At 39.0% G+C, this 27,360-nt stretch overlaps 1 protein-coding gene across 1 annotated transcript in view; it reads right to left on the bottom strand.

Moving 5' to 3' along the window:
- The window catches only part of RFX6 (regulatory factor X6), a 105,335-nt gene that overhangs the window by 20,498 nt on the left and 57,477 nt on the right, over window positions 1-27,360 (bottom strand). Inside the window, exons 7-16 of the mRNA XM_075864247.1 lie at window positions 26,771-26,878; window positions 19,296-19,373; window positions 19,085-19,198; window positions 18,959-19,008; window positions 14,804-14,963; window positions 10,768-10,912; window positions 8,609-8,703; window positions 4,255-4,372; window positions 1,845-1,967; window positions 202-411 (exon numbers count right to left, since the gene is read on the bottom strand). Of these exons, the coding sequence (XP_075720362.1) occupies window positions 202-411; window positions 1,845-1,967; window positions 4,255-4,372; window positions 8,609-8,703; window positions 10,768-10,912; window positions 14,804-14,963; window positions 18,959-19,008; window positions 19,085-19,198; window positions 19,296-19,373; window positions 26,771-26,878 (1,201 nt within the window). The remainder of the gene's footprint in view (window positions 1-201; window positions 412-1,844; window positions 1,968-4,254; window positions 4,373-8,608; window positions 8,704-10,767; window positions 10,913-14,803; window positions 14,964-18,958; window positions 19,009-19,084; window positions 19,199-19,295; window positions 19,374-26,770; window positions 26,879-27,360) is intronic.

The raw sequence follows: 27,360 nt of genomic DNA, 5'->3' as shown, positions 1-27,360 counted from the left end.
ACGGAAAGGCAACAATTTAAAGTAGTATTTTATATATATTTTTTGATCAACGAATTCTTGTATTTTCAAGTCTATGCTAAGCAACATGGTATTGAACATTTATTACTATATTGTCTACTATTATCCAACCAATATCCACTCTAAAAAATATAAACTATTAGTCTTCGCAATCAAAACAGTAGATACATTCTACCATGCTACCTGTTAGTGGAATACTCTCGTTATCTTCATTGGAGAAGGAATGTAAACCCCGAACAAGTTCAGCATGCTGGTCTGGTGACAAATTTGAGTAAGTCTGTTCTTGAAGGCATTCGTTTTTTACTGCAGGATCATTTGAAAGTCCTCCGGACTTGTTTCGGCTTGCAAGGAAGCAGGAGCTTGGGGACGCAGTAAAGGTTGCTTTGCTTGCGTCTATAAAGATAGAATAAAAAGTTACCACAGCTTTTCAGTAGGGTACTAATTCTAAGCATTGTGCCTGTAAAGGAAGCATGATATATACTGTATCTTTATTAAAGAAGACTCATGTAAACTTGAAACTTTTAAAACTTATTGTTTAGTGAAACTAGTGAAATATTTAGCTGCAGTTTATTTTTATAGGGTGAATTGGATTTAGTGCATAAATACATGTAAGACAGACATTAAAGAGTCATGTAACTTTTCAGTGGGACTATGCAAACTTTTAATTCAGAGGTGGATGTAGGCAGGGATATAGGATATTGCCTTGTGGTGCTTTCTTCCAAGTTCAAGGTATTTTTTTAACCATTTAAAGAAGGGGGGCCTTTTGGTCTTCGATGTCCAGAGTAAACTTTTAACTTTTGGAATGCTGCATTCCATAAGTGTTTTGTTTTATATATTTCTTAGTCTACTACAAAGTTTTTATACCATATATATTTTTCTGCATTAAATATAAGGCTTTCTTTTTGTTCCAAATTTAAGCTGATATCTTAAATATTTTGTAGGTCTTATATAGGAATAAATGGCCAGAAATATCTTTTTTTCCACATTCAGCTTTATGGGAAACCACCAGATTTAAGGGCACTAAACCATGAGAATGTTGTCATACTGATGAGGTTTAGCGTCCTAAACATGTCCCTCTCAAAACTGTCCGTTTTAGCATTTTATCTAAAGTAATGGCACAAATTGTCTCCTTTGGAAGTCAGAGAGGGGAAATTTCTGCTTGTAAACCCCCATCTCCTTTCCCTACTGGCCATATGATTTTGAGGCCAATGAATCTTAGGAACATATTATCCCTTCCATTTAAGGTATTTACATAATTAGCTTCCCTAATGTGGTGGTGGGGGACATGTACAGATGGTTATTTATGTACTTCCTGTAACCCCGTTTCTGCCCTGTGCTATACATGTACAAAGTTTGAATGGCGCAAGCTCAGTAGTTGAGCCATCAATATCAGGAGAGGGTGTCAGCTGTAACATACAGCTGACACCCTGCTGCATCGGCCACGATCGAAGTTAGCTCCGATCTTGGCCATTTATCTTCTTAGAGGCCATTAGTGTCCATGGCATTTAAGGAATTTGACAGAGGAATGCATCGGTGCCCCTGCGGTGAGATGGTAATGGCAACAGGGGACTAATAAAGGATGGCACTTTTAGGCTGCCTACAATTAAAATACTGACAGGCAGGCATAATACACTACACTATAAAAGTAGTGCAGTGTATTATGTAAGCAATCAAAGGATCTTATGTTCAAGTCCCCATGTGGGATTTGACAAAACAAAGTGTTTTCAAGTCTAGAAAATAAAATCCATGTAAAAAAATGTTTCTAATGAAAATGCCACTAAAAACACACCAAAAATAATAATAAAAAAATAAATATAAAAACCTACCTGCATTCTTCATGTACTTATCCAGCAAATTCTGGAGTTCTTGTTCCTTATCATTGTTAAACTGTGTTTCCACTGCAAGTAATATATATTCATCTAGCAGCATTCGAATTAAATGGAATGAACCTGCAAGCAAAGGAAGAGTGTAATATTGTTATTATCTCCATGACCATCTCACCACTCTTTAGAAAGAGTAAGTAAAGACAAAGGAATAAATAAATAATTGTTGGACTTTAAATGACCTACTAAAATCAACAAGGGAACGATTCTGGGATCTTGCTCTAAACTGTGGTTGAATGAGATATAGCTCAATACACCGACTGCTTGATGGTACACAAATCAGATGAAAGGGTATACAGATGAAAGTGAGATGTCCTTTAATAAAGAATAGCAAATACAACTTGATACACAATAAGCTTTACTGATCTGCTTCAGTTTACTTTAACTTGTGTTTAAATAAAAAAGTGGGCACACACTTTCCTAAGTCAAATACAAGTAGACAGGCATTTAGGAACACATTAACACCTTACTTGGTCTTATTTATTCCTAGCAATTGAAAACTATAAGAGGAATTGTACTACCCAGGAGTGGTATATCATGGTCATTCCAGATCATTTTTTTATTGATTTGATTAATTGCAGAAAAAAAGGAATGATAAACATTGACATCTTCATTTAGACCATGTAATACATTGGTGAGACTCTATAAGAATTGATCATCATGTACCAAGTACTCACAGTGAATATATACAGTGAAACCTCTCCAAAAGAAGACCATCAGCCACCTAGACCAGATTTTTTTGTGTGACAAATTTTCAGTTCTACCATATCCTATGTATACTGGCCATTTTCTTTGAGAGGACCATCCCTCTAGAAGACCATTCTTCAATACAATTTTGGTTGTCTTAAAGTATATACAAAATGTACATTGTATATGTAAAACGGTTTTTATAGCAACTGTTGGTATTTTCATAATTTTGTAATTTGGTGCTACAGCAGCCGTTATTATTACTACTTCTACTACTAATACTACTATTACTACTACTACTACTACTACTACTACTACTACTACTACTACTACTACTACTACTACTACTACTACTACTACTGCTACTACTGCTACTACTACTGCTACTACTACTACTACTAATGCTGCTACTACTGCTACTACTACTACTACTACTACTACTACTACTACTACTACTACTACTACTACTACTACAACTACTACTACTACTACTACCAGTTATCAACTAGTTATATCCACTCTACTACTACTGCTATAATCAATACTATTACAATTTCCTATAGACTGGGTTATATATCAATGCAGTTCCACCAGTTACCTGGCATAATTGCATAGAAATAAATGGAAGAAAAGTTCTTAGATGCGCTCTTTTGTCAAGTTGTTTTGTTGTATTTGTTTAGCTAAGCAGCAGTACCATTTATATAGTTAATCAGTGGTTGCACATAAAGTTCTGAGAAAGTATTTTCCTCCTTGTGACCCTATTATTGCATATTTGTTACGCTGAATGGTTGCTGGTTGTTGGATAACTGTGCCAACTAAATAAATGCAGTAATAGTTCTTAACCTTGAGCTTGCCAAATATAATATGAGAATCAGGAAGAGAAAAAAAAAATGTCTTAATACTGTATATTGAGTATGCATTGCACTTAAGTCACATTCTGTTCGGTCCGTGATATACGGACCATGTGCCAGCCTTATTTCCCGGACCGACCACAGTTCAGGGAAACGGGCTACTAGCATCATAGTTATGTATTATGCTAGGAGTCCATTCTGCCCCGTTGGAATACTGTCCCATACTTTAATCGTAATTACAGTATGTGACAGTACTCCAGCAAAGAGGCAGGGACTCCATACATAACTATGATGCTAGAAAAAAGCAAAGGATTGGAGCAGCACTGTGAACAAATGCCTGACTAGGCTGGTGCAAGGCTTCAAAAATAAAGGAGTGACCTCTCCTTATGTGTTAGATATCCAAAATAGAGAACGTGAAGCAGCACTCAAATAAAGTGAATTTATTCATCCAACATGGAACCACAACGTTTCACCTCCTCTATGAAAATGCCTTCATAGAGGAGGTGAAACGTTGTGGTTCCATGTTGGATGAATAAATTCACTTTATTTGAGTGCTGCTTCACATTCTCTTTTTTGGATAACTATGATCCTAGGTGCCCGGCTCCCTGAACCATGGTCGGTTCGGGAAACACAGCAAAACACACGGTCCGTATATTGTAGACCAAACACGGCCGTCTGAATGCGGCCTTAGTCAAACAATAGCTGTAGCTCCTAATTTGGATGGAGACAGTTTCTTTTAAGACATTTTTCTATTAATAATTATATTCAAACTATAGATTTTTATTATTATTAATATTATTATTATTATTTAATACCAAAACTGGTTGCATTGTTTAATGTCAGATTGTGCATAACTCGTGCTCCAAAGAAACTCCACTTCAACAAAAAATCCTGAGCTCTCTTCTTCAGTGATTTTCCATTTTGCTTGCTTGCCTACAAATGGAACAATTATAAATCATTATTAGCAAAATTCATCAGAAAACACTTCTCCAACAACATTGTTTATTAATTTATACTGTATAAATAAATTTCCCCAAATTGTTAAATAATATTTGAGATTTGTCAGATAATAAATAATACATAACTTGTGGGGTCAACATTAGATAATTTCCTCACATGATGATTTTTTTCTTCAAGTATTTTTTTTAAGACATGGGTCTTTCGAGGGTTAAATAATTCTCATTGTAGAAAAATAAATTCCTGCTTTTTCGTAATGGGTTCTTCTGTGTAATCACCATTATAATTATCATGGTAACTGCTATAAAAAATGTATGCTATGTAAATTTTATACATTTCTCCATTTTACAATGGATTAAATCATTTGGCCCTTTGAAAAAAAATATTATTTTCTGTAGCTAGGGTCTTGGTAATTTTTATTAACATTTTTGTAGATAACAAAAAATACAAAAAATAACTAATAATAGAGGAAAAACAGCTCAAGTACATTGTTGCTAAGATGACCTCAAAAGGATCAATAAATTCTTCAGCTCCGGAGTCAAAAGAAAAACATGTGATCAAGATCAACAATATATAATATAGTGTCCAGGATATGTGGAGAAACTGTACATATAAATACCAATTAAAGTTCTTCCATTATATTCCCACTAAATATGTATCCTCTTATTTGAAGGGGATGTCCAGTTTGAGCAAATTAATGTTATTTTTTTGTCTAATTAAAGTTGTACAATTTTGCAATATACTTTTTGTATTAAACAGTTTGTCCACACATGGACAACTGATGACCTAGCCACAGAATAGGTCATTAGTATATCATCGGTGGGGGTCCGACACCTGGACCCCGCACTGATCAGCTCCTCTGGCTGATTCTGGATGTCCATGGCAGAAGAATATGGCTCCTGGTTACAGAATAGTGGCCAAGCTGCAGAATAAGTGCCAGAGGGACCCCCACTTTTGCCCTATAAGAATTCAAACAGGAGAAATGTCACTTGAAAGAAAGGATACCTGGAAAAATCTGCATTTAAATGACTGAAAATGCAATGTCAAATATAGACGGATCCGGTGCACAACAGAGACAAACGGAAACTATGGGCACCGGATCCGTCACCATTGAAATCAATGGTGATGGCAACGGAATCCTCTGGTTTCCGTTCGTGTCAGTTTGTGTCTGTTCAGGGTCCCGTTCTGACGGAAAGCTCCGACGGAACGTCAGAACGGGACCCCAATGCAGATGTGAACAGAGTCTTAGTCATTCAGAGCAGTCAGTCAGAAACAAGTCTCTGATTAAATATGTCAACCATTCAGAATACAATAAATACTGTAAACTATTGTGGTAGATTTTATTTTATTTTTTTCATCATCACATTCTATGAACATACACACTACATGGCTAAAAGTATCATCATAACATGGACATCATAACATCGCATTCCAAAATATGTGCATTAGCATTCATTTGAAGAACTCACTTGCTACTACAACAGTTTCTTACATAGTTACATAGTTAGTGGGTTGAAAAAAAGGCCTAAGTCCATCAAGTTAAATCTTTTATGTTTACAATCCCCAGTTTATTCAAGGAAAAGCAAAAAAAAAAAAAAAACACCTTTTAAATGTAATTAATTAATATGCAACAAAGCGGCAAAAATGTCTCCCTGACCCTTACCACTCAGGAAGAAATCATATTGACGCTCAGCCGTCTCTTCTCTAGGCTAAATGAATTTAGTTTTGACAACCTTTCTTCATAATTAAGATCTATCATACCTATTATTAATTTGATTGCCCCTCATTGATCTTTCGCCAGCTCTCTTATATATTTTTCATGGACTGGTGCCAAAACCGGACTGCGCCCTCACCATAGCTTTATAATGGGGTAAAATAAAACTTTCTTTTCTAGAAGCCATGCCTTTCTAAATGCCAGACAATCTCTTCTGAGAATGCATTCTGCTATTTTTGGAAAATAACAGTAGGGATTTGTATTGATTGATCATCAAAGACATTAAGAAGGTCAGACACTGCTGTGGGCAGGAAGGTCAGGTTTAAAGACTGCATTCCAATTCATCAGAAAGGTGTTCGCTATGGTTGAAGTCAGGGCCAGTCAAATTCTCCCATACTAAACACTGAAAAGCATATTTTCATAAACATTGCATTGGGCTTTGCGCATGGAGGAGTTATAATGCTGCAAGAGAAAAAAACCTTGCGCAAACTATTGCCACAAAGTTAGAAGCACACATTTCTCTATAGCATATTGATTTCCCTTCTCTGGAACTCAGGGGCTCATTCCAAACCATGACATTGGCCTCATGCTATTACTTCTCCTTCTTCAGACTTTAAAGTTGGCAGTAAGTTTTTGGGCAGGAAGAATTCTCCAATAAGTGTCAAATCTAGATTGAACCGTTAAACTATTAGACAGTGATGTGTGACTTTTAACTCCAGTGAATGTTTTTCCATTGCCACCGAGTCCAATAGAAATTTGCTTTATACCATTTTTGCATTACATAGTTACATAGTCGATAAGGTTAAAAAAAGACATAGGTCAATCAAGTCCAACCTATAATCCTACCGTGTTAATCCAGAGGAAGGCAAAGCCCGCATGAGCATGATGCCAATTGCCTCATTGTGCATGACATGTGTGGGGTTTGCACGGGGCCGTAGCTAGGGGGGGGGTTCAGTCGGGGCATGTGCCCGGACACAACTAGTTGGTAGGGAAGGAGGGGAGCCATGACAGAGCAGCTGATCGCTGCTGATAGGCGTTAGGAAGAGCCAGGAGTTCATGCGGCGGTGTTCTGACTGGGGTCTGTGACGGCCCGGGAGTGGACCAGACCAGTCACCTGACCTGTCACCTGACCTCACTGGTCCATTCCCGGGCTGTCACCGACCCTGGTCAGAAGGAACTCCGCCGCTGCCTGCGCCGCATTACCTCCTCGGCTCCTCCGGTGAGTCAGTCCAGGCACAGCCGAGAGTGGTAGAGGTAGGCTACCGCTCTCCGCTCTGTTTAGAGTGTGGCGCTATTTACAAGGGATGGGGAGTGTGGCGCAACTTACAAGGGGGGTGGTGGGCTGTATGTGGCCCTATCTACAACGGGGGAGTGTGGTGCTATTTACAAGGTGGGAGTGTGCCGCTATCTACAAGGGGGGCAGCGGTTTGTGTGTGGCACTCTCTACAAGGAGGGCTGTGTTGGTGCTGTTTACAAGGGGGGCTGTGTGTGGCGCTATCTACAAGGGGGGCTGTTTGGCACTATTTACAAGGGGGGGTAGTGTGGCGCTGTTTACAAGGGGGAGTCAGTGTGGTGCTATTTATAAGGATGTCAGTGTGGCGCTATTTACAAGGGGGTCAGTGTGGCGCTATTTACAAGAAAGGGCTGTGTGGCGCTATATACAAGTGGGGCTGGGTGGCATTATCTACAAGGAGGGGCTGTGTGGCACTATCTACAAGCGGTGGCTGTGTGTGGCACTATCTACAAGAGGTGGCTGTGTGTGGCAGTATCTACAAGGGGGGCTGTGTGTGGCGCTATTTACAAGGGGGTGCTGTGTGGCGTTGTCCACAACAGGGCGACTGTGTGGCGATATCTACAACAGAGGGGCTGTGTGGCACTATCTACAACAGGGGGGCTGTGTGGCGTTAACTACAAGGGAGGGCTGTGTGTGGAGCTATCTACAGGGGGCTGTGTGGCATTATATACAAGAGGGGGCTGTGTGTGGCACTATCTACAGGCAGCTGTGCGTGCTTCTATCTACAGGGGGCTGTGTGGCATTAACTACAAGGGGGCTGTGTGTGGAGCTATCTACAGGGGGCTGTGTGGGTTTGCATGGCTAAAGCAACCCAATTATGAAGCTCAAACAAAAAACTGATGTTTCGAACTCAGCAGTGAGTGTTGGTCTAGCTCAATGTTGCTGAGCTGTAGTTCCTTCTGGACCTTCCAACGTCACAATAACGGCACTTATAGTTAACCAAGATAACTAGCAACTTGATTTGTCTTAGAAATCTCATCAGTACAACCCATTTTACTGCTACTGTTTGACTGTATGTTTGTGGCTGAAATGTCTGAACCTACTGACAAGAACGTGTGTCCGTAAACTTTAGTGTATATCTTTTCTGTATCAAGATTATAGTCTTTCTGAGTCACATGTTGGATATATAAAATAGCAAGACAGGTTCCATATTTGATGCTTAAACTGAATTTTCTGATGCCTTATCCATACAAAAGTTAATTACCTTGATAACTCTTTGCTCAACAACATTATCAAGCCACTCAATAAAGGACTCCACCGTTGCGTTTTTCTTTAAAAGATCTTTTAGTTCTTGGAATACTAGATTAAAAGAGAAAGATGGTTTTCATTTTATTGTATGTGCTATTAATGTGATAGAAAAGTGATTTCACAGGCATTATACATTTAGACATTGTTTCCATACATAAAGGGAATGTTAACATGTGCGTTTTTACTCCCAATTGAGAACTTTTTTCTTATTCCTAAATTCAAAATTAAGCAACTTTCTAAATATGCCTAATTAAAAATGACCTACTATTTTGTTGCTGTAGAGTATATGTAACTCCTTTACATGGCTGTCTGTGGTCCTGCTTATGACAGAGTCGCCAATAGCCCAAAACCCCTGGCTGCTGTCGGTTTGAGGGCCGACATGATCTATCTACTTTATTGAGAGCCTGCTCTCTCTGCGTAAGAGCATATGCCCCCCCCCTTCCTTCTCCACATTATGTGCATAGAGAATAGAGAAGAGCATACACAGAAAAGCACAGGCCTAGGTAGGTAGAGGGAGAATGGAAGAAGCTCACAAAGGCTGTAAAGATGTCCGCAGAAGGGGAAACCAGAAAAAGCAGCAAAGGGATAAAGATGTGCTAGTTTACGGGAACCAGTTAACCCCTTTTTTTTGCTTCTTCCATCTCTGCATTTCGAAAGTAATAACATTTGTATTTTTTCATCATAGTAGTCATATAATTATTTTTTTTGCAGGACAAGATTTATTTTTTAATGGTCCAATTTTGTGGTACATATAATGTATTATATAACTTTTATTAACTTTTATTGGGCAGAGGTAGGAAAAAAAATTGCAATTCCAACATTGTTTTTTTTGGGTTGTGTTTGAGTTCACGATGTGGTATAAATAACATGATAACTTTATTTTAAGGGTTGGTACGATTACGGCTATATCAAATGTTTATAGTTCTTTTTTATGTTTTTCTACTTTTGGCCAAAAAAAAACAACACGTTTTTTAGTAAAAAAATGTGGTGTTGCTCCCATTCACCCCTTACATTTTTAGTTTTCTGTCAAAGAAGCTCTATAGGTCTTGATTTTTGGGGACGAGTTGTAGTTTTTATTGGCACCGTATAGGGGTACATACTATTATTTTGTCACTTTTGTGACAGACAGGATGTTAAAAAAAAACAGCAATTTTGATTTCTTTTTAGCCTTTTTTTACGGTGTACACTTTGTGGGATAAATATTGTGTTAAATTTTATCGTACGGATTGTTATGAATGTGGTGATGCCAAATACGTATAGTTTTTATTTTATTTTTTTGGACACTTTTTACAAATAAAGGGCTTTGCACTGGGAAAAAAGGTGACTTGTTGTTTTTTTTTTACTTATAAATAACTTTGACTTCAGATCGCTCATATAATATATTGCAAAACGTCTGCATTGCAATGCATTAAATGTGTCAGTGTAAATGAAAATGCAGGTATTCCATTTTTTACAATAATCCTTTTAGAATCATATAATAAGTATAATAATTCATCAAGGGGTTGTCTCTTTTTTCACCCTATTAGAATACATAATTTAGTAGCAGCCACTACATTATGACAGCTGACTAGCCTCCCATAAGTTTTCACGTCCCACTGTGAATAGCATTGCTCTCATCCAACAAAACTACAGGCTCCAGGCTATACATTAATTTAGAGATAGGCAAACCATATGTGCAATCTGTGCAGTTGCACAGGGGCCCAGCCAGAAAGGGGCCCTCTGCTTGTTTAAGGAAATAAGAATAGGGCTCCATATTGTGCTTTAGATTACATGGAAGGATGGCTTACAATTACTATTGGATAGCCAGACTTGAAAGAAATTTTCAGGAGGGACAAAAAAAAGAGGTGTTTTTTTAATTAGCAGTCCTCTCCCATCAAATAAGCAGTTGGAAAGATAAGAGTTCATACACTGTTCTGTACATGGGCATTGTGTTATCTGTGTTCGTGTTGGAGTCCAACCCATAATATGTATTTCTTTCCTTAAAAATGGCTCAACAGGACACTTCAATAGTAGCACACATTGAAAACCTTCTCTTCTCATAAACGGACATATTTAGACATGTTAGTAGTGCTTAACAATATATGTAGAAATAAAAACGAGAAAATATTAACTTACACTCAGTGTAGACATCAATATCTGAGTCAGCTCCACTACAACTACTAAGAAGAGCTTGTGAACCAATACTATACAAGTCTACTTTATCAATGTCAGATGTCATGGCGTTCACTATGTTCTGATCAAACAAAGCAGGTCGAGCAATCTGAAAATATAACAAATATTTATTTACATTATTATAATGTATAGTAAGAGACATTTAACTTGGTTTATTTAAAAAAAAAAGTAAAAAAGCATATTTTTATTATTTTGACATTCCAATTTTCTCTCCATCTTATATGGTATAGAACAGAAATAGGGAGAGTTACAAAACCTTGTAATAATGTATCAGTGTTCTCAGGATTCAGAATCCACAGTTTACCTGATCATTAAACATGGAGATATCTAGATAAGGCAGTACAGGCACAAACATACACTACATACAAGGTGGGGTGTGAGGCACTATCTACAGGGGGAACTGTGTGGCACTATCTACAGGGAGTTATGTGGCACTATCTACAGGGAGCACTGTATGTGGCACAATCTACAGTGGGAACTATGTGTGGCACTGTACACGGGAGGTGTGACACTATCTACAGGGGGCACTGTGTGGGACAGAAATACCAAATCAAAAAGTAGTAGAGTACCCATGGTTTACAGTAAGTTCGGCTTCCACAACCTTTCATTATTCATTGATTATTCTTTATTCAAAAGAAACCAAAGATCCCTTTATTGTTGGTCGTACATATGATAAAAGTCGACCAAACCTGCTGATTTCAGCATCACCGTGCAATGATTTAATGTGTATGGGGGCCTACATACGAAACAGGGGTCTGGAAGCAGCTTATTTCCCCCTCTCAGCTTTAATCCTTTGTCTCTATTATCTCTATTTATTGTGCAGTTGAATACCATTATGGACTGGGGAAAGGCTGTTGGGATTAATGATAGGAAGTCCAGAAAAATGTTTGTTTATCTGAACACTACTTCTTCTCCCGTATTTTAAGTTCTGGGAAGTTGGGAACCTTTAGAAGTATTAAACCGATTTTTGTGGAAAAACATTTTTCCTGTTTCGTGGCATTACAACCTTGGATTAAAATGTTTTTTGTTTTTTTTTTGGGGGGGGGTTTGTACCATTTGATTTACACAAAATGTTTACCACTTTGAATGTGCAAAATATTTTTTATTGTGACGCAAACAATTAAGAAAAAAACAGAGAATTTCAATGTGCGAAAGTATTCACCTCCCAAAAGCATTGACGTCACTACCACTGTAGCAGCCATAGTGGCTGCTACAGGGCCCGCAGCATAAGGGGCCCAATGCCGCCCACCGTCACAGGCCCCTCCCATGACCGGTGGGGCCGCTAGCAGTTGCTATGGCTGCTACAGCGGTAGCGAATCCACATTTAATAGTATCTGCGTCCTTAGGACACTATTGAACACTACAGCAGAGCAGGGAGGTATCTCCCCGCTCTGCCATTAAAGCGGTTGTCCCACAAAACACAAGTATCCCCTATCCACAGGATAGGGGGATACATGTGCATACTTGCCAGCTGTCCTGAATTTGCCGGGACTGTCCCAAATTTACAGAGACAGTCCTGGCAAATTACTGTCCTGGAACTTGTCCCGGCAACTGCTACATTCAATTGTATCTGCGTCCTCAGGATGCAGATACAATTGAATACTGTGGCAGAGCAGGAAACTATCCACTTCTTGCTCTGCCATTCACTCCTCTGGGAGCGAAATCCCCGGCCAAAGCGTTGCCGACTCCCTGGCCGGGGATACCACTGCAGGAGGTGCCACTGACGTCACTGCCCTTATATGGACAGTGAAGTCAAGGCTCTCTCTATTAGCAGAATTCCCTATCAGGGCATCAGCAGCAGGATTCCGGTGCTCCAGGAGTAGCCCATGACTTCACTGTCCATATAAGAGCAGTGACGTCAGGGGCACCTCCTGCAGCGAAATCACCGGCCAGAGCATTGTCGACACCTGGCCAGGGATTCCACTCATAGGGGAAGCCACTGAAGATGTCACTGTCCACATAAGGACAATGAAGTCCGGGGCTCCTCCTGGAGCGCTGGAATCCCTGGCCAGAGTATTGCCGATGCCTGGCCAGGGATTCCGCTCATAGAGGGAGCCACAATGGCTTTATCTACAGGGACAGGGAGGGGGGTGGGGGCTATATACAGGGAGAGTATGTGGCACTATATACAGGGGGAGTATGTGGCACTATATACAGGGGGAGTATGTGGCACTATCTATAGGGAGGTGTTTAGCACTATCTACAGGGGGGCTGTGTTTGGCATCCTCTACGGGGGTGTGTGGCATCATCTACAGGGGGTCTGTGTAGCATCATCTACAGGGGGTCTGTGTGGCATCATCTACAAGGAGCTTGTGCGCATGCGTGGCTTGTGCTTCTTTCATTTCTATGGAGCTTCCGGACACACAAGCTGGACACAGACCACGGAAGTACCATGCTTCTTATGGAGCGCTTTGGGGGTCCAAGCAGTCGGACCCTCCGAGATCACACATTTATCCCCTATCCTGTCGATATTGGATACATGTGTGTTGTGGGACCACCCCTTTAACTAGGCTCCAGGCCGTTTTAGTTTTTGTGGGGGGTTGGGGCTGTATGGCGCTCTCTGCATGAGGGGGCTGTATGGCGCTATCTACAGGAGAGGAATTGTATGGTGCTGTCTACAGGAGGGGGGCTGTATGGCGCTATCTACAGAAGGAGGGCTGGGGGGGCTGTATGGTGTTATCTACAGGAGGGGGCTGTATTGTGCTATCTATAGGGGGGGCTGTATATTACTATCTACAGGGGCCTGTATAGCACTATCTACAAGGAGGTCTGTATGGTGCTATCTACAAGGAAGGTCTGCATGGCACGATCTACAAGGGGGAGGTGGGGGGCGCTATCTACAAGTGGATGTGACACTATCTACAGGGGGGCTGTATAGCACATTCTACAGGGGGCTGTATGGTACTATCTACGGGGGGCACTATCTACAAGGGGGTACTGTGTGGCAGAATCGACAGGGGCGCTATCTTCAAGGGGGGGCTGTGTGTGATACCCAGAGGAGGGGGGGCCCAGTCAAAAGTTTGCTATGGGCCCAGTCTTCCCTAGTTACGCCCCTGCCCAAATGTCAATACTTTGTGGAGCCACCGTTTGCTGCAATTATAAATGTATCCACCACTCTAGAATTAGCAAATGGACTTGCCTGAAGATGGGTATTATTATAACTGAAACGTTGCTTTAAAGACAAAACATTTGTGCTGTGCACTTCCTACACTGGAGTGATGGAGTGCTTGATCTCTATTGCGGACATCTGCTACTGCATTTTAGAGACTAAGTTGCCAAAGTCTGTTCACTAACATATTATTTTACATGCAATGGAGGCAAGAGAAAGAGGAGGAAGCAAACTGGATGTTTTTAGCCCTTGCAGATTAAATAATAAAATCTTAATAATATAAAAGTGTCACCAATGAATATGCAATAACTTGATTTACTGGTAAAAACGTTAACTGGTATTATTTTACGTTTTTTCATTTTGCAATTATACATTTTCTCAACTTACATGAATATAATTATCACTTAACTTACATTTAATGGCAATCCTTTAAATTGACCAGACAGTTAAAAAACAATTATTGAATTCTCAAATAAAATCATTAACTTGTATCCACGTAGGTAACTGTCATAGCTCAAGCATTGTATTGCTCTATTGCAAGTGCCCTATATCAGGGGAACAAAGTGACCCTAAAATGAACAGTCATCAGGCCAATTACACTTAGACTAGATTTGCCTATGCCGTATTTGGTGCAGTTTTTGTTTCATTATTTTCAGTCAAAGCTAGGAGGGGATCCAAAAGAAAGGAAAGTATATTGAAAAAAAAAACTATATTTCTCCTCTCTGTTGTATCCTGTGAGGTTTTTTTTTTAAAATTGCATCTAAAGCTGCATCAAAACTGCACGTGTTAAGCTTTTGCATTGGTATTACTTTATTTTAATGGATTTGGTGAGCCTAAAAATGTTTACTTTTTACTGTGATCAGGACTTACTTGAGCTAAGTGCAAGAATGAAGTTTGTCTTTTCAAAGATGACACAAATCTTCGGACAATTGGTAATTTCTTCTCTGAGAGACTTTCTGGAAGGTTTTCCAATGATGAAATCACCCACTGTTCCCAGTGTTTAGCAAAGTTTCTTATGTCTGCTAGTAAACTAAAAAAACAAATCATTTTACTAAAACAATGTAGGTTTTATCTTGTATATGTATTTATATAATATATATATATATATATATATATATATGGGTACTCTCTTATACCCATTCAAATATACACATAAATAAATATATATATTATATATATATATATATATATATATATATATATATATATATATATACACATATACATACAGTTAGGTCCAAAATTATTTGGACTGAGACGCAATCTTCATGATTTGGGCTCTGCACGCCACCACATTGGATTTGAACTGAAACAACTGAGATCACCAAACGCTGGGTTTCCTCCTTTGTGATGCTTTGCCGGGCCTTTACTGCAGCTGTCCTCAGTTGTTGCTTGTTTATGGTTCTTTCTACCTTAAGATTTGTCGTAAGCAAGTGAAATACATGGTCGATCGGGTTGAGATGTGGTGATTGACTTGGCCATTACAAAATATTCCATTTCTTTGCTTTAAAAAACTCCTGGGTTGCTTTCGCAGTATGTTTTGGGTCATTGTCCATCTGTACTGTGAATCGACGTCCAATCAACCTTGCTGCATTTGGTTTAATCTGAGCAGAAAGTATATCCCTGAACACTTCAGAATTAATCTAATCCGGCAGCTTCTGTCTTCAGTCACATCATCAATAAACACTAGTGACCCAGTGTCTTTGGCATCAATGCATGCCCATGCCATCACTGTGCCTCCACCATGTTTTACAGAGGATGTGGTGTGCTTTGGATCATGAGCCGTTACAAGTCTTCTCCAAACTTTCTTCCTCCCATCATTTTGGTACAGGTTGATCTTAGTTTCATCTGTCCAAAGAATGCTGTTCCAGAACTGGGCTGGCTTCTTTACATGTTGTTTGGCAAAGTCTAATCTGGCCTTTCTATTTTTGAGGCTGATTAATGGTTTGCACCTTGTCGTGAACCCTCTGTATTTTCTCTCATGAAGTCATCTCTTTATGATAGACTTAGATACTGATACACCTAATTGAAGGAGAGTGTTCTTCACTTGGGTAGATGTTATGAAGGTGCTTTTCTTCACCATGGAAAGGATTCTGTGATCATCCACCACTGTTGTCTTCCGTGGACGTCCAGGCTTTTTGGATTTCACAAGATCACCAGTGCGCTCTTTTTTTTCAAGAATGTACCAAACTTTTGATTTGGCCACTCCTAACATTTGTGCTATCGCTCTAATTTATTTATTCATTTTTTTCAGTCTAACAATGGTCTTTTTCACTTGCATTGAGAGCTCCTTTCACCTCGTGATGTAGGTTCACAGCAACAGCTTCCAAATGCAAATGCCACACCTGGAATCAACCCTAGACCTTTTACCTGCTTATTTGATGATGGATTAACATGGGAATTGCCCATGCAGTCCATTAAATAGCTTTCGAAATAATTGTCCAATTACTTTTGGTCCCTTGAAAAAGAGGCAGCTACATATTAAAGAGCTGTAATTACTAAACCCTTCCTCAAGTTAGGATGTGAAAACCCTCAAATTAAAGCTGAGAGTCTGCACTTTAAGCCCATATTGATTATGTAACTGTATATTCAATATGTTTTGGTAAACAGCTAAAATGCAGAAACTTGTGTCACTGTCCAAATAATTCTGGACCTAACTGTATATATATATATATATATATATATATATATATATATATACAATACCGTTCAAAAGTTTAGAGTCACTTAGAAATTTCCTTATTTTTGCAAGAAAAGCACAGTTTTTTTCAATGAAGATAACATTAAATTAATCAGAAATACACTCTATACATTGCTAATGTGCTAAATGACTATTCTAGCTGCAAACGTCTGGTTTTTAATGCAATATCTACATAGGTGTATAGAGGCCCATTTCCAGCAACCATCACTCCAGTGTTCTAATGGTACATTGTGTTTCCTAACTGTGTTAGAAGGCTAATGGATGATTAGAAAACACTTGAAAACCCTTGTGCAATTATGTTAGCACCGCTGTAAACAGTTTTGCTGTTTAGAGGAGCTATAAAACTGACCTTCCTTTGAGCTAGTTGAGAATCTGGAGCATTACATTTGTGGGTTCGATTAAACTCTCAAAATGGCTATTAAAAGAGAGCTTTCATGTGAAACTCGACAGTCTATTCTTGTTCTTAGAAATGAAGGCTATTCCATGCGAGAAATTGCCAAGAAACTGAAGATTTCCTACAACGGTGTGTACTACTCCTTTCAGAGGACAGCACACACAGGCTCTAACCAGAGTAGAAAGAGAAGTGGTAGGCCCCGCTGCACAACTGAGCAACAAGACAAGTACATTAGAGTCTCTAGTTTGAGAAAAAGACGCCTCACAGGTCCTCAACTGGCAGCTTCATTAAATAATACCCGCAAAACGCCAGTGTCAACGTCTACAGTGAAGAGGCGACTACGGGATGCTGGCCTTCAGGGCAGAGTGGCAAAGAAAAAGCCATATCTGAGACTGGCTAATAAAAGGAAAAGATTAATATGGGCAAAAGCACACAGACATTGGACAGAGGAAGATTGGAAAAAAGTGTTATGGACAGACGAATCGAAGTTTGAGGTGTTTGGATCACACAGAAGAACATTTGTGAGACGCAGAACAACTGAAAAGATGCTGGAAGAGTACCTGACGCCACCTGTCAAGCATGGTGGAGGTAATGTGATGGTCTGGGGTTGCTTTGGTTCTGGTAATGTGGGAGATTTGTACAAGGTAAAAGGGATTTTTAAAAAGGAAGGCTATCACTCCATTTTGCAACGCCATGCCATACCCTGTGGACAGCGCTTGATTGGAGCCAATTTCATCCTACAACAGGACAATGACCCAAAGCACACCTCCAAATTATGCAAGAACTATTTAGGGAAGAAGCAGGCAGCTGGTATTCTATCTGTAATGGAGTGGCCAGCGCAGTTACCAGATCTCAACCCCATAGAGCTGTTGTGGGAGCAGCTTGACCGTATGGTACGCAAGAGGTGCCCATCAAGCCAATCCAACTTGTGGGAGAGGCTTCTGGAAGCATGGGGTGAAATTTCTCCCGATTACCTCAGCAAATTAACAGCTAGAATGCCAAAGATCTGCAATGCTGTAATTGCTGCAAATGGAGCATTCTTTGACGAAAGCAAATTTTGAAGGAGAAAATTATTATTTGAAATAAAAATCATTATTTCTAACCTTGCCAATGTCTTGACTATATTTTCTAGTCATTTTGCAACTCATTTGATAAATATAAGTGTGAGTTTTCATGGAAAACACAAAATTGTCTGGGTGACCCCAAACTTTTGAACGGTAGTGTATATATATGTATATATATATATATATAAACATATATATATAATTTCCAGGAATTTGAAGCATTCTCAGACATGGTCAATTCAAGTAGGTTTATTAATTTATGCATGTAACAACACAATGTTTTATCCCTCTAACTGGGGCCTTTCTCAAGCAGTAAAAGGGCTTAAACATTGCGTTATTACATGGTAAGTTCATTAAGATGATATGATGTCACTTGAAGCACATGCAAATAAAGTATCAAAGTATTCAATATAAATTAAAAAACATGAAAATATGATCTGCCTTCCCTGCCCTGTGATGTACTATTATTGCATTGTGAACGCCATAAAAACAAACCTCAAAAATCAATGGCAGAATAGTTTTATGTAGTCCAAAATGGTGCTATTTAAAAAATACATCTTGTCCTGCAATAGACAAGCCCTTTTACGCCTATGTCGACAGAAAAATAAAAAAAGTTATGACTTCCAGAATGCGGAAATGAAACTTCCCAAACTAGGCCATGTCCTTAAGGGGTTAAAGAACTAAATATCATATGTTCATTTTCAAACCCTCTTCCGTCACGATTAATAAATTCCTAACACAATATCTTGAATTACCTTGGGTTTTATTACATATATAGTTATCATTTAAAACCATAAAAATCTAGAAAATGAATGAGCAGAAGTAGTAATCTTAAAGCAAGAAACAATAGTCTTATAGGGTTTCACCTTTCGGGCATTTCCTGCATTGTTGCTGGTATAAGAACATCGGTGAGAACCTAAAGCAAACAGAAAAAGGTCATTCAAATTTTAAAATTTCCCATGGTGGCAATTCTAAAAAGAAAAAAAAAATACCTTGTAAAGAATTGAGTCACAAACACAGAATATATCAATGATTACAGGATTTTCAAGCAGGGGAAGCAAGTGGTCAGGCATTCCTTGCCAAAAATGCAATAAAAAGTGTTGGATCTAAATAGAGTACAAAAACATATGAAATTATTTAACTGAATAAAATACAGTATGTGTAATAGATAGTAAAAACTAATTTATCAAAATGAATTATTACCTCTTCAAAATTTCCATTGATAGCATTGTCGAGTACACACTGGCAGTGTGTTTTATACATCATGATGAGTGTGTCCACCTGTGGAAGCATTAATACAGTAATACAAATCAATGTATAATTTCAATATGAGCATGGTAGGTCAGTGGTCATGAATCTCATGATCATAGAATTTTCTTTTTATTCTTGTATATAATCACAATCACATGTACAATTATAGCTTGTCAGGTTTGCCAGCCTCCTTTACTGTTCTTTTTTTCTGGAAAACTTTAAGATCACACAAAATACCTGTCAACAGCTCAGATACTGATATGAACACATCAGCAGCATTTGCTGTGAACTATGAAATACAATCACAATAGCCTGCTCAAGTTCATCAACTTAAAAAAAGAAATTGGATTCATCTATCCTTTTTTTTTTTATTACGACACTAGCCACACGTCCCCTATTTTTAAAGCATGTCGGACGGTTGGTCATACTGAAGATCGAAGAAAAATGATTAAGTATTTCCAATTCAGCAAACAGCATTCCAATTTTGTTTCCATTCATCAAACATAGCACCACTATAGTAACAAAATCTAACTCTCAAACATTTTTAGAGCAACCTAAAAGCAGACCAGGAGTCACATGGTTTCCTATCATTAGAAGTGATAGCATATAGCTATGTCATCACTTTCCGATGAGTAGGATCCAACCTGCAAGGTCAAATCTTCAGGATAAAGTTAAGCAATGCGGCTCCTTTATATATTTTTTCCCTGTAAAGTGGAGCTTCTATCCACCCACTGTGCAGGGAACTGCAGCATGGCCCAATTTACTTGTATGGAGCTGTGTTGCACTTTCCTGCTGAGCTGCTAAATGAGAGCAACACTGTGCAGTAAAAAAGTTGGAGGTAACGTGGACCTGCCATTCTCAGGGTCCCCGGCGGTCCAATATGACAGACCCCCACTAATTATAATGTTATACCGTAGTATATCGTAGCGATATGCAATAACATCCCAAGATTAGAGCACCCCTTTAAGGCTATGTTTACACAGCATAAATTTGCTGAGGAATTTTCATCTGAATTTGCGGATGAAAAATCTGCAGCATATTACAGTAGCAGCAAAGTGGATGAGATTTGAATAAATCTCATCCACATGCTGCGGAAAAAATAAGCTGAGAAATTGCACATAAATTGACATGTGGTGCGGATTTTTAATCCATAGCATATTAATTTATGTTACAGAATCGTTGCACTTTCATCACGGATTTTCCTCCTTTCGTTAAATGGGGAGGTACAAATCTGCAACAAATAGCAAATTCTGCGTTTTCTGCAGAGGAAAAGCGAAACATTTTTTCCGCCTCTGTTTTCCGCAGCAGCGAATCCAGCCAAAAATGCACCACAATCTAATGCAGACTTTTGTCCGAAATCCCCTGCAGGTTCTGTGTTGGATACGCTGTGGACTTATATACTGTATGACATGATATGCTTTCGCTATCAACACTGCTTCCAGGTAACAATCCCAAATCCCACTCTCCCCAGTAAAAAAGCTAAAACGTATATTTTTGGGTCGTATGTATATATATATAATGTGCTAAATGACTATTCTAGCTGCAAACGTCTGTTTTTTTAATGCAATATCTACATAGGTGTATAGAGGCCCATTTCCAGCAACCATCACTCCAGTGTTCTAATGGTACATTGTGTTTGCTAACTGAGTTAGAAGGCTAATGGATGATTAGAAAACACTTGAAAAGCCTTGTGCAATTATGTTAGCACCGCTGTAAACAGTTTTGCTGTTTAGAGGAGCTATAAAACTGACCTTCCTTTGAGCTAGTTGAGAATCTGGAGCATTACATTTGTGGGTTCGATTAAACTCTCAAAATGGATAGAAAAAGAGAGCTTTCATGTGAAACTCGACAGTCTATTCTTGTTCCTAAAAATGAAGGCTATTCCATGCGAGAAATTGCCAAGAAACTGAAGATTTCCTACAACGGTGTGTACTACTCCCTTCAGAGGACAGCACACACAGGCTCTAACTAGAGTAGAAAGAGAAGTGGGAGGCCCCCGCTGCACAACTGAGCAACAAGACAAGTACATTAGAGTCTCTAGTTTGAGAAATAGATGCCTCACAGGTCCTCAACTGGCAGCTTCATTAAATAGTACCCGCAAAACGTCAATGTCTACAGTGAAGAGGCGACTCCGGGATGCTGGCCTTCAGGGCAGAGTGGCAAAGAAATAGCCATATCTGAGACTGGCTAATAAAAGGAAAATATTAATATGGGAAAAAGCACACAGACATTGGACAGAGGAAGATTAGAAAAAAGTGTTATGGACAAACGAATCGAAGTTTGAGGTGTTTGGATCACACAGAAGAACATTTGTGAGATGCAGAACAACTGAAAAGATGCTGGAAGAGTGCCTGACACCATCTGTCAAGCATGGTGGAGGCAATGTGATGGTCTGGGGTTGCTTTGGTTCTGGTAATGTGGGAGATTTGTACAAGGTAAAAGGGATTTTGAATAAGGAAGGCTATCACTCCATTTTGCAACGCCATGCCATACCCTGTGGACAGCGCTTGATTGGAGCCAATTTCATCCTACAACAGGACAATGGCCCAAAGCACACCTCCAAATTATGCAAGAACTATTTAGGGAAGAAGCAGGCAGCTGGTATTCTATCTGTAATGGAGTCGCCAGCGCAGTCACCAGATCTCAACCGCATAGAGCTGTTGTGGGAGCAGTTTGACCGTATGGTACGCAAGAAGTGCCCATCAAGCCAATCCAACTTGTGGGAGGGCCTTCTGGAAGCATGGGGTGAAATTTCTCCCGATTACCTCAGCAAATTAACAGCTAGAATGCCAAAGGTCTGCAATGCTGTAATTGCTGCAAATGGAGCATTCTTTGACGAAAGCAAAGTTTGAAGGAGAAAATTATTATTTCAAATAAAAATCATTATTTCTAACCTTGTCAATGTCTTGACTATATTTTCTAGTCATTTTGCAACTCATTTGATAAATATAAGTGTGAGTTTTCATGGAAATCACAAAATTGTCTGGGTGACCCCAAACTTTTGAACGGTAGTATATATAGATAGATAGATAGATAGATAGATAGATAGATAGATAGATAGATACAAAAAATGAAAGGCTTGAGAAAGGCTCTATTGTAGAGCTTAAAAGTTGCACCTGACTGATGGATTAATAAAGCTTTTTTTTGCTATATCTCTGGAGTGCTGCCTGATTTTTGGGATTAGATAGATAGATAGAGAGAGAGAGGGAGAGATAGAGAGAGATAGAGAGAGATACAGAGAGATAGATAGAAATAGAGAGAGATATGAGAGAGAGAGAGAGAGAGAGAGAGAGGGAGATATGATAGAGATAGATATGAGAGAGATAGAGAGAGATATGAGATAGAGAGAGATATGAGATAGAGAGAGATATGAGATAGATAGTTAGATATGAGATAGATAGTTAGATATGAGATAGATAGTGAGATAGATAGATAGATAGATAGATAGACAGACAGACAGACAGACAGACAGACAGACAGACAGACAGACAGACAGACAGACAGATAGATAGATAGATAGATAGATAGATAGATAGAAATTCTAGCAGCACTGGCAGCGTGTGGGTGCAAGCTCTGAGGGACAGACCGAGTCCCAGATACACAGGAATCAAGAAATGAGAGCAACTCCTATATTTTAGGTGAAAAAAGTGGGTACTTTATTGCCCGTGCAACGTTTCAGCTCCGTCCACTGGAGCCTTTCTCAAGCAAATTACAGAGTTTAGGTTCACACAATATAACAGGAAACCAATCAAGCAATGTTACAACAGTAATCAGTGATAAAGTGAACGAATCATACAGAATAACCAGTATATGGCATCAGATACAGTATTGATGAGTGACAGAGAATTCAAACAATATGTAAACCGGCTGTATTGATACATACAGGCAGATATATGTATGTAAAACATATAAACAGGGTGTGTGAAAGCAGGTGTTACGTGGATTAAAATTATTACATCACCTCTCATTATGTCACAAGTGTAAATCGCCGAAAGCGGCGTCCGTGCATCGCAACTGCGCATGTCCGGAAGTAAGTCTAGTTGCGGGTAATAGGATATAAACAGCGCAAGCGCCGTGGAGAAAATGAAGCCAAAATGGCCATGCAGGTGAGGGGAATATCGTATATCCGCCAGACAGCGTGTTAAAGTATGTAACATAAATATTTAATCGCAATATACCTCTCAGTTATCCTGATATTATAGAGTAGAAGAAGCAATTACAAATATTAGGGAGATAGGGAAAACAGTTGTATGGATGTGTCCAAATAATGTTTACATGTATAGTCACGTAACATGGATATATTAAAGATTTCCAGGGAAATCAAAAACATTGTTGATGAGGCACTACTAGGTGGCATTATTCATAATGACTTGGCCCGATACCTGATAATTGATCAGCCAGGAACCCCGGTCATCTATGTACTTCCCAAGATTCACAAATCACTGACCAACCCGCCGGGCAGACCGTTTGTGTCCGGCTCGGATTTCATTTTTTGCCACATTGCTGTTTTCCTAGATAAAATTCTGAGAAAATATGCACTAGAAGCCAGTTCTCACATTAGAGATACTTCTAACTTTCTGTGTAAATTACAAAATGTTACGTTTCTCCCAGGCACCCAGTTGAGACTTGTGTCTTTCGATGTAACCAGTCTGTACACAGTCATCGATCATACTAAGGGCATTTCTACAGTTGAATATTTTTTGCGTAACTCTGATTACACTGCCGATTGTCGTTTATTTCTGATACAACTATTGAATGTTATTTTAAGGCGTAACTATTTTCTATTTGGCAACAATTTCTTTTACCAGCTACAGGGCACTGCAATGGGCTCGAACATGGCACCCACCTATGCCAACATGTACATGCATACACTTGAGGAAACATTGATTTATACTTCTCCCCTGTTTACACATGTCCTACGATGGTGGCGTTATATTGACGACATTTTTTTAATTTAGACAAGAATTCCACACTTACCTAAACCTGATAGATGAGACTGTTAAATTCACTATGGTACATTCTGACAAACAGATACAGCTCCTTGACGTTCTTGTCACACTAGAAGGAAACATTTTTTCAACCGAACTGTATGTAAAACCCACTGACTGCAATAACTTGCTTGACTTCCACAGTAACCACTCCAGGAGAATGGTGAGAAGTTTGCCCACTAGCCAACTCATGCGTGTCAAGAGAATTGTGAGTAACACTGACACTTCCAAAGATTCTATCGACAATATAGTCAATAAATTTAAGAGACAAGGTTATTCACAACGTCTGCTAAACGAACACCGTCATACGGTACAACACTTGGATAGGGACACACTCCTTGTACCTAAAACATCAAAGCCTATACCGTTCTTCTCTACATACACAGAGGAAAGCGGGCAGATATCTGATATTATCCGCCGTCACTGGCCCATGTTGGGCAACTGCCTTCAACACATTCCCAAATTTTCTAAACTTCTTCTGTTCTCCTATTATAGGTCGGCCAATCTGAAAGACAAACTTGTGAAAACCGATATGGGGCCACAGAGAGTCAGTAGACAAACATACCTTACATCCCCTAAGTTAGGTTGTTTCCCTTGCCTTAGTTGTGTCAACTGTAAACTCATTCATAAGGGACCCAATTTGACACATCCTACTACTAACAAAAAGTATGACATACGACATTTTCTTACCTGTGACAGTGACAACGTTATTTACGTTCTCCAATGCCCATGTAAATTACTTTACGTTGGTGAGACAACGCTTGATCTCAAGACCAGACTTAACCACCACAGATATACCATTAGGAAAAAGAGGTTGGACTTGCCCGTGTCTAAACATTTTACTGACATGGGACACCAAGAAAACCAGTTGAGGTTTTGGATCCTTGACCATATTCCTCCTCTGAGAAGAGGGGGTAACAGGTTGAAAGCACTTAAGATCCATGAACTCCAATGGATCAGTAGACTTAATGCTCTCAAACCCAATGGGCCTAATGTGGACTTTGCTCTAGGTGGTTTGGTCTGAGGCCACTGTCCCCTGTGGCACCTTCTTGACCCTGTTCTCGATATTGCCTTCAGTTCTATGATTTTATGACTTTTCCCCCCTTCTCTCCCCTGGTTGTATTATGTTATTTTGATGACATGTACTAACAATTTTTTCTTTATTTTCAGATGAATCACATCTGCATATTCGTCACCTCTACGATATCTCATCGGTGTCTTTTTGCTATATTCTTTTCTTGTTATCTACTTTAGGGTAATTTGATGTATTTTCTGTTTCATATACGTCTCTGATAACTTGGTCTCCTGATGGGAAACTGTATTGGATGCCCATTTATGTCACATTTAGTGCTGTGTTTGCCATGCTCTGGTCTCCTTGCTTTTACACATATGTGTGGTCTCCCCCACACTCAACCAAGGGTGCTATGTGGGGTCCCCTAAGCCAAAGAGTATGCTAACGCATATTCTTGTTGTTGGTACCCCGCGTTTTGGGGTGTGTACTGTGGTTATCCGACGATGACCATTGTTTTCACTCCCCTCTCCCTCATCCAGTGTCATTGAAGTTTCCTTGGCGTTCTGGCACATGGTTTAATATACCCATGTTACGCGACTATACGTGTAAACATTATTTGGACACATCCATACAACTGTTTTCCCTTTCTCCCTAATATTTGTAATTGCTTCTTCTACTCTATAATATCAGGATGACCGAGAGGTATATTGCGATTAAACATTTATGTTACATACTTTAACACGCTCTCTGGCATTTATACGATATTCCCCTCACCTCCATGGCCATTCTGGCTTCATTTTCTCCACGGCGCATGCGTCGTTTATATCCTATTACCCGCAACTAGACTTACTTCCGGACATGCGCAGTTTTGATGCATGGACGCCACTTTCGGCGATTTACACTTGTGACAGAATGAGAGGTGATGTAATCATTTTAATCCATGTAACACCTGCTTTCACACACCCTGTTTATATGTTTTACCTACATATATCTGCCTGTATGTATCAATACAGCCGTTTTACATATTGTTTGAATTCTCTGTCACACATCAATACTGTATCTGATGCCATATACTGGTTATTCTGTATGATTCGTTCACTTTATCACTGATTACTGTTGTAACATTGCTTGATTGGTTTCCTGTTATATTGTGTGAACCTACATTCTGTCATTTGCTTGAGAAAGGCTCCAGTGGATGGAGCTGAAACGTTGCACGGGCAATAAAGTACCCACTTTTTTCACCTAAACTATTGGAGTTGCTGCTCATTTTTTGATTCCTAGATAGATAGATAGATAGATAGATAGATAGATAGATAGATAGATAGATAGATAGATAGATAGATAGATAGATAGATAGATGAAATCAGCCATTTTTACATTTTCGAAGCTATAAAAATATAGGAAGTTAGGACGTTAGTCAATTGCACCTTTTCTTTGGACAACGATCCTTGTAAAACAAGATGTTGGGCACTTGGAAATTCTGGAAGAAGTGTTCCGGTCTTCGAATTAAGAGAATATTTTCTAGTGAAGCCTCCCTGAATAAATACAAACATTGTGAGCACCAAAATAAGATATTTTTTTTATTATAATTACTATAAGACACTTATCAATATTTTGTAATACTATTGTGTATGAATTTTACCATTGCTTTTTTCTATTTAATTTATATACACCGTCACCTGGTAAAGATGTAAGCAGAGGCCAAAATTCATATCTAGGTCAAGCATCCTAAAATGTTCTGCAACCCTTTAGTGATATTCTGTCATGTAGCATTAACATGTTACAATACCATTTTTGGCTGAATTTACCCATAAGAACACAGTGGATGGTAATCAATTCTACAATACACTTTACAAAATATAATTATACTTACAAGAGTAAAAAAGAAAATATGAGCAGGCTATGCAGAAAGTAAATAGATACTATCAGAATAAAACAAAAACATACCATTTAGAAGCTTGAAGATCCAAAGAAAAAGATGTTGTATGGCCAAACGTATGGTCACCAATACTCATAA

Source organism: Rhinoderma darwinii, chromosome 4 (genome assembly GCF_050947455.1).
Source record: "Rhinoderma darwinii isolate aRhiDar2 chromosome 4, aRhiDar2.hap1, whole genome shotgun sequence".
Lineage (NCBI taxonomy): Eukaryota > Metazoa > Chordata > Amphibia > Anura > Rhinodermatidae > Rhinoderma > Rhinoderma darwinii.
The sequence above is the reverse complement of the archived record's forward strand: the minus strand, read 5'-3'. Positions and strand labels throughout refer to the sequence as shown.